We start from the raw sequence: 15,016 nt of genomic DNA on the forward strand, positions 1-15,016 counted from the left end.
GAACATGCACGCCGCATTCAAAGCCAAAGGGAAGCCAAGAGATTCTGTCAAAGAGTCCATTATACGGCGTCTAAACAGCGCAAGCGTCTCCTCAATGGCCTTATTAATGGCACAATGTCAAGGAGCGGCGCAGCTATAATGCCGCATGATTTGGGCTTTGTGAAGTTATCTCTGCGCATCGCTGGTTTGAACAGATGATTTGCTTTTTTGTGGAGTTATCAGTAGGGATCAGAGTCCTGCACCAACATTTGTGAGGGATTGTGGCCTCTCTCTAAGTCTCTATAAGTGTGTGTGTGGCACCCAGCCAGCAGGAGGTGTGTGGTGCCCGCGTGTGTGTCTTTGTTTGTTTTCTCTCTCCTTTTCAGGGAAAGTGAAGGGGCAGAGCCACCATCCAACAACACACTTCCCTCAGAAGGGTTGCCAAATATCGCGTCCTCCCACCAACACCCCCTCCTCCTTCTCCTCCTCGTCCTCCTCCCCTCACCGCCAAAAGAATAAATAAATAAAAAATTACTAAGAGACCCGAAATATATTTTTTTACATTTTACAGAAGAACCTATAATACACACTTCAGACTCAGACGTTAAGTATTGTGATCTTTGAGGACATAAAAGGCATCATAACAGTGACGTTATATTATTCGGGTGGGATTTAGGACATGAGGAAGCTGGATGTTTTTCATGCGTGCTGATCATTACGATTTTTAAGGCATTTTTTTTTAAATTATTATTATGAAAATGTAATGAATAGGGCCCCCCCCCGATACGTCTGTGTCTGTCCTAACGGCTTATAATTAATCACAGTCAGCTTAGCAAACTTGTTACTGCCTGAGCGGCCGTCTCGACATGACGTTGTATGCTGAATTTAAGGAAACCTTACGGTACTTTTCCGAGTAGGAATTCCGACTTGAGTGGGCAAAACAGGTTGAAAATTCACAGTTAAAAGCTTTAAACCAAAACAGCATTAGACAACTTTCATGAATTCCCAGAATTCTTAGTCAACCCGTGTACCCATGTCCTACAAGCCACCTGACCAGTCACATGACCCCAGACTTTCACACACAAAACCTCTAGCCATGAATCCTCGTGAATCCTTGTTCCTCTGCTCATCACCTTGTACTTGAACCTATTTCACGTCTAAGGTTTGGGTGTGATGATGTCATTTCCTACCAATTTCAACCGATGACAGATGTGAATTACTATTCCAGCATCTCAGGGACATCGTATTATAGACAATTCGTTGTCCCCTGACTCGATAATCATGTTTTATTTGTCATTTTTCAGAAATAAAACACCCTGTGCGCTGTAGCGTCAAATGTGTCCCGGTGAAGGTTGTAGGCTGTGAGTGGGCCATAATGGTCTGAATCATCGTGCCGAGAGAGACGTCAGGAAGTGTGTATGGAAAGACGGCACACCCAGCGTTAATCTCTCTATTGCCGTCATCTTTGCTCATATACTGTATTGATGCTATAGCTTAATATCTAGGCGAATAAATATATCACATACATGTTTGTAAACCTGAGACTGTATGCCGTACGCTACGTAACAGCGTACGCAATCCGACGATGCATTTAGTCTACTGAAAGTTCTCTTTTTTGAGAAAAGGCCTGGAGAGACAGAGAACGACTCGCATTTATCAGAGAAACTAGGACACACACACACACACACAGAACAATAAAAGTGTGTCCTTCTCAGTCGCATCAGATGCAAATTTCTATACATGATTACGATGATGATGATGATGATGATGATGATGATGATGATGATGAGCATAAACAAAGAGAAGCCTAGATTAGGAGAGAAGAAACAATATAATAAAAAAATGACCCCCCCCCCCCCCCCCCAAAAAAAAAAAAAACCCACAATGAGGCCTCTGTGTGTTTATGGTGGTGTTTTCCAGGGGCGTGGGTCAATTCAAATTGAGGGCAAACACATTCAAATCTAAAATGTATTACTGTTTGTAAGAAAATAAAACCATCTAAAAAAGTATTATTTTTTGGGATAAATCCCCCTGATAGATGTGAGCTGAACTGAACAGGGGTTGTTCGATCATGCATTATTCATAGTTATTGAAATAAAAGGAGACAGTAGGACCTCATGATGAGTTGGGTGTGTGTGGCTTAGGTTTAAGTGTGTATGTGTGTGTGTGTGTGTGTGAATTCAGGATCCCGAGATGCTGGGATAACTACATGATGCGAGCACATCCCATCAAATCCACCATCATCGCTCCAGAATCGCCTTCGCTCCCTCTTTCTGGTTTCTTGATTAACATTTTCTGCTAGGCTTCACACCAAAGAGCTCAACCTGTGCACTGCACAGGCCCGGGGTCTGGAAGAAAGAAAAAAAAAGCCATCAGCCGCTGGAATGGAATCAGATAAGGCTATCAGGCAGGAGGATTTAGCCTCACGCCTTTGTGCCCCCTCCACCCCAACCCTGCTGACCCGCCTGGGCTTCCTCCCTCAATCTCTCACTCCAGTGCACCTTTTGTTCTCCTGATTTTCCAACAGAAAGCTTTCTCCGACACACACACACACGCACGAACAGCGACTGGCAGGACAGGAGGAGTGAGACGAGAAACAAGCTTATTATAGAAAGGGGAAGAGCTACACGCAAGCGACAAGAGTGTGATAGTCGGGCACTGTTGATTTTTCCGGGGACAAGCGAGAGTGCAGATCGCACGAACGAGGAAAACGTAGCCGGAATTCATGCCTATTAAATACGTAGCGATAAATGAGCAATAATGAATCTGATTGGTCAGCAGTTCTGACAGTAGTTCCAGATGTAATTCAAATCACAGGTTTATCACAACACAGTGTAACGTTCAGAGGTTTTTTTTGTGATGGTTCCGGCGAAAAATGTTTGATTTCGCGGAGTTTTGTGGGTTTTTTGCAGAAAACTGCTTGAATTGGCAAAATCGCAATTGCACGTAATTGTCTTTAGGCGGGTCTGTAGCTGTTTTTTGAAAATAGTGACAGATTTCGTGGTTCAGATTGAGGTTGGAAGTTCATTCCACCACTGAGGGACAGATAGTGTGAAGGTGAAAGGGACCTTGAGCCACACTGTGCAGGCACGACTAAGCGTCGGTCGCTAATCGATCGCAGATTGCGTGAGGGAACGTACGCTGACGTAGGGGAGTGCTGATCCAGACAAGGTCTTGATTTTTATATTTGTAATGACTATGGCACCAGGAGAAAACCCAGATTTTATCGCATAACATCATTTAACGTAAACTCAGGCCAATATATCGCTTTTAATTTGCGCAAAACCGCAGTGGAAACCCGGCTACTGATGTTTGTTTACTAAATGAGACCTTTCCGCTGTACTCGTGTTCGACGCACGTGGCTCGAAGAGGGCTTCGGCTGGACGCGCGTCGGTCGTGATGACGTCACATGACGCATCTCGGCCCGAATCTGCGGAAAATCTGCGGTAATTTTGAAAAATCGCTGCCGAATATCGCAGAGTCTGCTTGATTTCGCGTTCATTTCTGTGATCGCAAAATCGCGAAATCCTGGAGTTAAAGTTAGAGCTGTTTACGCTTTGATTTTTGGACACGGAGGAGTTTACGCTTTGAGGTTTCTCTCTAACATGACAAGCTGCGTGAGAGGCTGCTGAAGGAAAGATGGTTTATAGCTGCGATAATGAGCTAACTTGTTTCACGTGCATTCCCCAGCATTAAATGTAACTATAAACGGATAAAAACTTCAAGTTGTGCTTCAATTATTAGAACTTTGCAATAGATGGCAAATTGCTGTTGTGTAAAAGTTTCGGCACATTGAATCACTACTAATGGAGTACTGCACATGAGGAACCAAGAAATCTACTCACAAATATAGTTAAAAAATTTTTTTTTTAATTTCCTATCAGAGACGTAGCACAGAGCAGCACCTGCGTAAGAGCCAGACGTATGTAGGAGTGTCAGGCCTGGAGGAAGAGCTGACCTGATCTACTGCTCCTGCCTGATAAAGAACAAGACACACACACACAGAGAGAGCGAGGGTTAAAAAGAAAATGGAGAGTGGTCTCCATTCCTCTATTCTCTCTACAGAATCCCAATGTGGATCAGTGCAATGATCCGAACACATCTCTCTCTCTCTCTTTCTCCGTCTTTTCTCCATCCCCATTGAGCACGTCTGCCAGAATAGATTTCAAGCTAAATCCGTCCGCTGCTCTGGGACCGGCCACACGACGCCGGGGCCGGGGCTCGTCCCCGGCTATTTGCAAACAGATGTGCGTCTCGGGGCCAAGGGGTTTTTGATCAATCAAGCCTTAACAAGTCAAGTTGACTAGATGCGAATGTAGCACTTTGCATGTAAAAGGCGAGAAGCCGAGTTTTGATTAAGAGTAAGCAGATAAATGGAAGATTGAAGCGGCCCCCTGTGAACAGGGAGCAGACCCGTGGACCCCAGGCTTTAAATCCACACTGATAGCAACTCTGTCATTGCTATTCTTCAGCCTGGCCTCATGAATGGACTCATTATTCAGTGGATTCTCTCTCTTTCACACTCTATCTCTCTCTCTCTCTCGCTCTCATCTCCTCAATCGGAGTGGCAGCAGCTTAAATCCAAGTCCCTCTTAAATTCCCTTTCCATTTTTTCTTCCTCCACACCTCTTTTTTATATATATATATATATATATATATATATATATATATATATAACGGTCAACTTTCCGCAATCTGTCCAGGCTTTTATCTGCAAATATCTGATTCCACACGTCCTGCGACGCTTTTCTTCCAGCCCAGTGCACCTCACATTTGATCCTGTTTGTTTTTCTGTGACTCGCACAAATACAAGAGCAGCTCTCTCTTTTTCACGCTCTGATTTTACGTCTCAGGACGTCTCAGTGCAGCGACACAAAGTGCCACAGATGAAGGTCGCTGGGCTGAACCGCTCCGTGTTGACCCCATGCCTCTCGGTGTGTCAGTGAACAACAGAGAGGAAAAGCTACAGAATATAATCTGTTAGATGAGAAATTCTTTATAACGGCTGTTATAGGTATGGGTAATATATATGAGGAGGACACCTTGCACTGGACTCTTTTAGTGAAATAAATCAGCGTATAACTATCTATCCACTACAACTTGATGAAATAATCCTTCAGTTTGGAGTAATAATGAGCAACAGTACTGAGACAATAAAGGTCGTTAATCTACTGAGACTAGATGCTATTTATTATAGATGCTTTTTATTTTTATTATAGTATTATAGAACTCAGCTTTGCTCTGAACCCGACATCTATTGACACACTTACAATGTAGTATTTGAACAATTATTTTAATATTAGTCGTAGTTTTTTTTTTCTGCTGCACTTAGTTTTTCCTTTTCATTTATTAGTTAATTTCTGGATAATTAGTTCATTATTTAATCTTTTTTAATTGTTTTAACTTGTAAAATACTTGTTACTATCATTATTATTATTAGTAGTAGTAGTAGTAATAGTAGTAGTAATAATAGTAGTAGTAGTAGTAGTAGTAGTAGTAGTAGTAATAGTACTAGTAGTACAAGTAACAGTAGTAGTAGTAGTAGTAGTAGTAGTAAAAGTAGTGGCGGTAGTACACTTACGGCATTTGACAGATGCCCTTATCCAGAGCGACTTTCATTTATACAACTGAGCAGTTGATGGTCAAGGGCCTTGCTCAGGGGTCCAACAGTGGTAGCTTGGTGATGCTGGGATTTTAACTCGTAACCATCTAGTCAGAAGTCCAATGTCTTAACCACTGAGCTACCACTACCCCGTAGTAGTAGTAGTAGTAGTAGTAGTAATAGTAATAATAGTAGTAGTAATAGTAGTAATAGCAATAATAGTAGTAGTAGTAAAAGTAGTAGTAATAATAGTACTAGTAGTAGTAGTAATAGTAGTAGTAATAGTAATAATAGTAGTAGTAGTAGTAGTAATAGTAGTAGTAGTAAAAGTAGTAGTAATAATAGTACTACTAGTAGTAGTAGTAGTAGTAATAGTAATAATAATAGTAGTAGTAGTAGTAATAGTAATAATAGTAGTAGTAGTAGTAATAGTAATAATAATAGTAGAAGTAGTAGTAGCAGTAGTAGTAATAATAGTAATAATAGTAGTAGTAGTAGTAATAGTAATAATAGTAGTAGTAGTAGTAGTAGTAGTAGTAGTAGTAGTAATAACAGTACTACTAGTAGTAATAGTAGTAATAGTAATAATAGTAGCAGTAATAGTAGTAGTAGTAAAAGTAGTAGTAATAATAGTACTAGTAGTAGTAATAGTAGTAATAGTAATAATAGTAGTAGTAGTAGTAATAGTAATAATAGTAGTAGTAGTAGTAGTAACAGTAATAATAGTAGTAGTAGTAATAGTAATAATAATTGTAGAATTAGTAGTAGTAGTAGTAGTACTACTACTAGTAGTAGTAAAAGTAGTAGTAGTAGTAGTAGTAATAGTATTAATAATAGTAGTAGTAGTAGTAATAGTAATAATAGTAGTAGTAATAGTATTAATAGTAGTAGTAGTAGTAGTAAAAGTAGTAGTAGTAGTAGTAATAATAGTACTAGTAGTAGTAATAGTAGTAGTAGTGAAAGTAGTAGTAGTAGTAGTAGTCGTAAGGTAATATATTTTATAATGTAAAAAGAAGGTTATATATATATATATATATATATATAGAGAGAGAGAGAGAGAGAGAGAGAGAGAGAGAGAGAGAGAGAGTACAGTATATATGGCCTACACAAATCTCACAAATCTGTACTTAGCTTTAACGTATCAATCCAGTCTGCTAACAGTCAGGTATAGTGTGTGGTGTTGTAACTATATATTTGTGTTGTGCTTTAGGCAATAGGAGGAGCTGTGACATGAAAATAACTGTATCAACACCATATCTTTTCCTGTCCTACTGCCAAAATTTTTGAAACAAATGAGTGATACATAAATATGCTAACTCACTGACTCTGTCTCTCTGTGCAGTTGATTTCCTGGCCAAGTACTGCATTATCAGTCCTGAGAAGCTCGCCGCATACAGACGTGCTTTTGAAGCTGTACGTAAGAACCACGTTACACACCATCTAAAACACAGTCTCAAATCGAAACTGTTCAGATTCTAAAATGACAATATGTAAGACATACATGGCAACACAATCTGCTGGGGGATTTTTTTTTTAACACTCATAATGATAGATGAGTAGAAATGTGCATATAACCAAAACAACCCCATTACCCCACCCATCCCAAATTACCCCACAAAAAACACAGTGGGAGAGATGAAAAAGAACCATTTTAAATGGGGGGGGGGGGGGGGGGTTGGGGGGTGGAGTCATCCTCTGTTAAAGAGAGCTTTTCCAATTTTGCTTAGGTATAATGAATTCTGTGAACTGCTTTAAATTGAATAAGATTAAAACGAGCACAAATACAGATAGAGTCGATTTTGGCAAGGGCCTTACAGTACTCCATAGATTACCGTCACGCTGTAGTCCGAGCTCCTTCTCCCAGGTTTCCTTAAGACCTGAAAGAGGAGGGGATTGTATAGAGTGTAACAAGTCATATATTCATGTTATACTGCTGTGTGATTTCGGAAGTGACATTATATCTTCTATCTAACTCTTTCTCTGGTTGGTGAGGGAAGGAAGCAAAGTGTGTTTTTGAAGTCACGTAATTGAAAATAACGAAATAGATTGGATTTAGAAATATTAAAACGACTTCACAAGTCGTTAAATGACACAAATGTGTGGCTGGAGAAAAGATCTTAAAACGACAATAAGCCCTTCTCTCTGAGCTGTGCAAAAGTCGAATCTAGAGTAGGAGGTACGAATAGACGGTTACGACACATGGGCATGAGAGTGGACAGTGTATTGCATCTAAAATGCCGGCGAAACTGTTTCCAGATTCTTAAAGAGGAAAGCATAATCGGGTTCTGAGTGTACTTAGAGGGGCACTGCAAATTAGAGTCGAAAAATAAGACACCCAAGAGCTAGCTTCTGTCACACCCCAGTTAACTTCTAGGGAGTTACACCATGTATAAATTGTTTGAATGTTAGCTGCCCAATAGGAAAAAATAGTATGTGGGGCATAGTCTGACTATTCTGTGGATTTAACTAAAGATAATAGAACTTTATCTACAAAGAAGTAATCAATGTGCGAATAAACATGGTGGACATTCGGTTAAAAAAAGCGCCAGGGGTCTACACACCCTAACTGATCCATGAGAGATGAGAAAGTCTTAGACATTGACCTAGTAGCCAATATCTTAGGCTGTGAACGATCTAAATTTGGGTTAAACGTACAATTAAGCTTCCCACCCCAATATAAAGCGGTCATTGTCCAAATTTGGCAGATGAGAATAAAGCGTAGTCATAAATGCCGGATTATCATTGTTAGGTGCATAAACGCTAGCTAATATAACAAGTGTTTGGTAAAAAGTCCCAGATACTATTATATATCGACTGCCAGGATTGGAGAATACTTTATGTGGAACAAACTTTATCCATTTGTGTATTAAAATAGCGGTGCCTCTTGACGTGTCCATGGCTTACAAAGTTATATTTGGCGAGTCATATAAAGAGCCCGCCCCAAGAGGACACTGGCATCGAAGTCAAGGTGGTACAGCATGTATGTAAACATTCACCGAATAATTAACAACATGTGGCCAATACACTATACAGTTTGGAGATATATGAGCAGCATCAAAATAAAGCAAGGATATTACTGGGACCTTGGTGTAACAGACATCACATGGAAACTCCATATTGTCTTTACATTTACGGCATTTGGCCGACACCATGGCGACTGACATTTATCTCATTATATACATCTGAGCAGTTGAGGGTTAAGGGCCTTTCCCAAGGGCCCAACAGCTTGGTAGTGCTGGGGTTTGAACACATGCCCTTCTGATTAGTAATCCAATGTCTTAACCACTCAGGTTCCACTGCCACTGAGTTTCTGGTGATTACAGCTGCTTGTACCTGTTTAGTTCGCCAACCCGTTTCATAAAAGCGCCAGTATCAGTCCATGACTTAATTAGGAAAGTTCTGGTGATAAAACGACTCCGCTGCCTCTGAGGAATCAAAAAACCATTCCACTCCGTCACAGCTGACTCGGAGGCGAGCAGGATACAGCATCCCAAAACGTATTCCTTGCTTGTAAAGTAGGCTCTTGATCTTGATTCTCGTTCTATGGGTGCGGTCCAGCTAGGGGTGATTCCAAAAGGGAGTCGCCAAGAAGTTCAGAGAACAGGTTGGTTATGAACTCCCTAGCATGCGTTCCTTCAATGCCCTCAGGTAGGCCTACCATACATATGTTTTGGCTCTTTGAGCGAGATCTCAGGTCTTCTCCGTTGGCTTTGAGCGCCATGTTGAACATTTCTATACGCGTCAGATTTGACTGAAGAGGTTTTACATCATGCTCTAGCTGAATTATTCGGTCGCTATGCTCTGAGAGGCCCGTTTCCATCTCTCTGATGGTTGCTGCCTGTGTTGCCAGGGTTGTACCAATCGATTCGATTGAGGAGCGAATTAGATCCAAAGACTTATTTAGAAGTGCAACGAACTTCACAGTCATGTCCTTTCTGAATGTTTTGAGCTCCTTGACTAAAGACTCGACGGTGAGCTGCTTGGATACGAGCTCAGTATCCGCCATTTTGCTGCCTGCAGTGAGTGTGTGTGCACAGTGCAGTAGATTTTACTTGCACAGTAGGCTAGCTAATGTTTTTATCATTTGTCCACCCCTGATTAGGCAAAGGGGGGAAAGGAGATGCATGCTGATATAATTTAGTTCCAGTGCTAATATCTCACTATTTACTATTCGATCAATTTTGTGATGATGTCCGTTAAACCTGACGTGCTGAATGTCTTGTTGGTTGAAATTATTTTTTTCTCTGTAATGGTGGATAAAAGTGGTAACATCTCTGCAGGTGGACAGTGATGGTGATGGCTATCTATCGTGCTTTCAAGTACTGCTGGCTCTAAAGGAGATCATTCCTCCAGAACTGCTGACTGAAGAGGAGGAAATCTATGTGTACAGGGTCCTGACATCTATTTTAAATATTATTACTTAAACTACTCTTCTTACTATACATGGTAAAGTTGGCAATTAAGTTGCCTCTAAGCTTATGTAAACATACAACCCCAATTCCAAAAGAGTTGGGACGCTGTGTAAAATGTAAGTAAAATGGAAACAGAATGCAATGATTTGCAAATCTCATAAACCCATATGTTATTCGCAATAGAGCGTAGAAAACATGTCAAATGTAAATCATATTTAAGTTAAAAAAAAAAGGTAGTTTTGAATTTCATAGCCGCAACACTTCTCAAAAAAAAAGTTGGGACGAGGACAACAAAAGGCTGGAAAAGTAAGTGTTACTAAAAAGAAACAGCTGGAGGTTAATCGGAACATTTTTTCCCTTAAAACGGTACGTTTCCTCAGATTAAACATTTTATATATTTTTTGTGTTCTTTTGTGAATAACATATGGGTTCATGAAATTTGCAAATAATTGCATTCTATTTTTATTTACATTTCATACAGCGTCCCAACTTTTTTGGGAATTGGGGTTGTACAAGCTGCTATTACTTTTACAGCAAACTTGACTTAGTGCAAAACTCTAAACTGGAAGTTCCAGTTTAAGGAAACGTATAAACTAGCCAACATCAGTCTATGCCCTTCAGTTATATATAATATATATATGTAAAGTTTTAATCGAGCATGTATAGTTATATTTTACTGTATCTCCTACCATCACATCAACACAAATGAGGCAAAACCAGAGTAGATCAATCCCACAGTTCTTCAGGAAATTCCAGATTCCTGTAGTTTACTGGAAATGACTAAAACATCCCACAACGCACCATCCAACACCCGTTTATCACTTGTTATAGTTATATACTTGTATAACTCGTAACCCAATTTTATTCCCGTTTGCACCTATTTGTTATTGTCATGCTCAGAACTGAACATGACTGCACTAACATGACTGTAGCAGCGCAAAGGAAGAGGGTGTGACAGACGAGATCTACCTACAATCACGGAAATACCAAGATTATAACGTCACGCGCTTATGCATTATTTTGGCGTTACGATCACAAAAGTCACAGACTTCAAGTTGATAATCACACCCGGATACTGTAGGACTGCTGCTGTAATCATAAAGACATTCCCAGGACTCTTATTCACATTCTGCTCCTACTCACTGCAGAAATATATCAAATATATTGAATATAGTCAAATGTATGTAGTATTCCCTATTACAAGATTATTAAACTCAATTCTACACATTGTTTTTCAAGTTTGAAACACACATGGATATCCAGGAAGTACAAAAACAAGCAGGAATTTACGGGATATTTAAAAAGCTCCCTGTCTCATTTTTTTCTGTCCTTTTTTTTTTTCTCTTTCTCTCAGATTCTAGAGCTGGTTGATTTCAGCGTGACCGAGGGTCTGACGGATTTGCGTCTCTTCGCCGTCGTTGCCAGTCTGGCACAGAAGATAGCCACACTAGAGTGAGTATCGTGGGTCGAATACTGATACATAACACACTTGTGACCATTGACAATGGAAAACATACAAAAGTGTGTGTGTGTGTGTTTGGTTGTGAAAGAGCTAGCGTGTTGGTGCACTTGTGTAAGATATGACATCCTGTATGATTATTATTATTATTATTATTATCTGCAAATGTTTGTCTCAATATGTGTGTGTGTGTGTGTGTGTGTGTGTGTGTGTGTGTGTGGGTGTGAGTGAGTGACCCTCGGCAGTTGACCTAGACCGAGCTGGGCGGTCAGCTCTGTAACCTGAAGTGCATTAGAGTGATGAGGCTGTGCAGCGAGTCTGGATTACAACCCATATGCCAGAGATTCCCACACACAGACTCTTTCTTTAGTCGAGGTGTTTTATGGGCCCTTAACTGTTTCTGGGTCTTGCGGGTCATGTGAGAGTGTGTGTGAGGTCATGTGTGTGTGTGTGTGAGTGGATGGGTGGGTGGCTAAGAATCACTGACTTGTGTTATGTGCATTTGTGCAAACTCATGCTGTACATACAGTATATGTGTGTGTGTGTGTGTGTGTGTGTATCCTGGGGTCATGCCTCTTTGCTAATTTAGTGCACTGCGTGCTTTGTGAGCTTAGCTCTTTGACCAGGCTAGAGGAGCAGCCATTAAACAAATGAAAAGGGGCAAGTGTGTTTCTATAGAAAGGCTACAATAGTGACAGTTACATTGTGTGGCCTCTTTTTATAAACCGCCACTGAACCCAGATATTGATTTGACCCTAGACAAAGTGCTGACCTGTGCTCGTTAATTAATAAAATAAAATAAAAAACCTTTGTATACATGTTTCATAAATGTTACACAACTGAGGACATTAAAAAAGATTCACTTGGCTGACATATGGGGCTTCCTAAATAAATAAATGTGTATGGGAATGATGCTTCCTAAAAATCAAGGGCTTCATTAGTTGCAGCAGGTGTGCTTGAGCTGGAACACATGAAATATCTGAACTGGCTAGGGGCAGAAAATGTATGAAATACCTGGACGGGGCAGAAAAAGGAAGCTATCGACGGCTGCAAGCAGATTTCTGAGAAGGCAGGTTGTGAAAAACCCTCGAGTGACTGCAAAAGACCTGCAGCAAGACTTGGTGCAACAGGCTCTGAGGTTTCAGTGAGCACAGTAAGGCGTGTACTAAATGCAGAAGGTTTCCATGCCAGAACTTTAAGACGTTCACCACTACTGACCCAAAAGCACAAGAAAAGTCGCCTCAAAAGCATATAAATAAGACACAGAAGTTTTGGGATTCTGTTCTGTGGAGCAATGAAACAAAGCTGGAACTTTTCTGCACGATGGATCAGCGGTATGTCTGGAGGAAGAAGAATGAAGAAAGAACACTCTGTCCACAGTCAAGCATGGTGGAGGCTCGGTGATGCTCTGGGGCTGCTTTGCATCCTCTGGCACTGGAAACCTGCAGCGTGTGGAAGGCGAGATGGATTCATTGAAGTATGAGGAAATCCTAGGAGAAAACATCATGCCATCTGTGAGGAAGCTGAAGCTTGGGTGTCATTGGACCTTCCAACAGGACAATGATCCCACGCATACCTCAAATTCCACCAAGGCTTGGTTGCAGAAGAAGTCCTGGAAGATTCTATGGGGTTCAAGTCAGGTGACTGTGATGGCCCTGTAGAATCTTCCATATATAGATTCTTGTTTATTTTTTAGGGGATTGTTGTTAGACAGATGAAATTGCATAATGTCGACATAGCTGTGTAAGTTAACTCCATGTTTAGAAACTACATACCCAAGTGGCATCACGAAGAGAGAGAATTAAAGCGGCCCCGATACCGAGCCTCGTGCAATACTGCAATAAATATAAAAGGATAATAGAACACTGCCAGTCACATGTGTAAATTAAGTCTTCTGAACAGATCTTAAGTAGGTATATCTTTCTTTGTCAATTAATTGCCCATGAACCCATACCATCTAGAGATGGTAAATATGTATGGGTGCATTAATTGTGCTAATTCAGCAGAAAACTTCAGACACAATCATTAAATTTTCTCTCTCTTTTTGCTTAAAAGGTCTCAAAATTGTTGTATTGCTCATAGAAAGCAACTCACGCTTATTCGTATTCTTTTGCTGCAAAACATTAACTGGGTCATTATTACCACCACATTCTCCATTCACTCACACACACACACACACACACACACACACACACACTTCCCGCCTCTGATGTAACCCCCTAATGAAACAAAAAGACACAAGAGACCACCAAAATTTGGCCCATTACGTAAGCGTGGGGTCTACTGAGGCTGGCAGTGGCGGGCACCCCAACAATAGAACTGGGTTAGAGCTACCATTATCCCCCTCTCTGTCTGTGCAGGGACTTGAGGGACACAAACGGACACACACATATCCACACTGCAGAGCAATTAATGATCATTAGCTGGCCTGTCCATCCTCATTCTCGTCAAAAAGCCCACCCCCCTCAACCTCCACAGAAGCAATTCTCCTCCCAGCATGCTCTTGTTAAAAAAACGGGGGCTGACCGTCGCCATGCCACACGCTGGACAGCAGAGCTCTGTCCCAAAATGAATGGCTTATGTCTAGGGGTAATTATCTGGTGTGTGTGTGTGTGTGTGTGTGTGTTTCGGTCAGCAAGTAGTCATACTGCAGCGTGTCCCCAACAACCACCCCATCCCTCATCCACCCTACGCCTTGCACTGGGGCAGTTTTTATCGTTATCATGGTGGGTTGGCCTTGTGTCCGGGATCTTTGTTTAAGGGACAGACAGTGATGAGCAACCACAATGGGCTCAGAACACTTTACCATCAACAGCAACTGCTCTACACCCCCTCCCCTTCCCTTCACCAAAAGAGTACCCGCCAAAATCAGCCATATTTTTTATTCAATCTGAACAATCTTTTAATTAGTAATTATGACTTATCATGCTGTACGAGATGATCCAAATAAAATCTATAACGGACTGCACGATAGTCTGTTATACGTCGGATTACATGATGACGATCTTCTAACAACAGACCTGTGACTAAAGATGATCACCAGTTTCACCATTACTACCCTGCTACATTGCTACTACTGTGTTTGTAGATGTCCCGTGAGATTTCTGTCGTCCTGTTGGTGGATTTTAGATGAACCTTGTACACTCTGGGATTTTAATCAAAAAGGTCCTCGCACTGACAAAACTTTCTCATCTGCTGTCTTTGGTCATCATGTCACATTATGTGTTGCTAAGACACCAATCTCAACTCATGACCAAAGAATTATTTTACGATGTTCGATTTTTTTGTCTACAGCAGCCGACCAGCTTGAAATTCCATTCATCCATGGGTTGTCCAGGAGGACATGGTGGCTCAGTGGTTAGCACGGGTGCCTCATGCCTCCAGCATTGGGGGTTCAATTCCCGCTTCTGCCCTGTGTGTGTGGCGCTTGCATATTTTCCCCATGCTTCAGGGATTTCCTTCGTGTACTCCAGTTTCCTCCAACAGTCCAAAGGCATGCGTTGTAGGACAATAGGCATCTCTAAATTGTTTGTGGCAGTGAGTGTGTGTGATTGTGCCCTGCGA

General features: G+C 41.1%; 1 protein-coding gene across 1 annotated transcript in view; it reads left to right on the forward strand.

Moving 5' to 3' along the window:
- Window positions 1-15,016, forward strand: part of LOC128623149 (uncharacterized) — a 48,766-nt gene that overhangs the window by 30,466 nt on the left and 3,284 nt on the right. Inside the window, exons 10-12 of the mRNA XM_053650036.1 lie at window positions 6,924-6,994; window positions 9,862-9,972; window positions 11,348-11,445. Coding sequence (XP_053506011.1) covers window positions 6,924-6,994; window positions 9,862-9,972; window positions 11,348-11,445 — 280 coding nt within the window. The remainder of the gene's footprint in view (window positions 1-6,923; window positions 6,995-9,861; window positions 9,973-11,347; window positions 11,446-15,016) is intronic.

This window comes from Ictalurus furcatus, chromosome 19 (genome assembly GCF_023375685.1).
Source record: "Ictalurus furcatus strain D&B chromosome 19, Billie_1.0, whole genome shotgun sequence".
Classification (NCBI taxonomy): domain Eukaryota; kingdom Metazoa; phylum Chordata; class Actinopteri; order Siluriformes; family Ictaluridae; genus Ictalurus; species Ictalurus furcatus.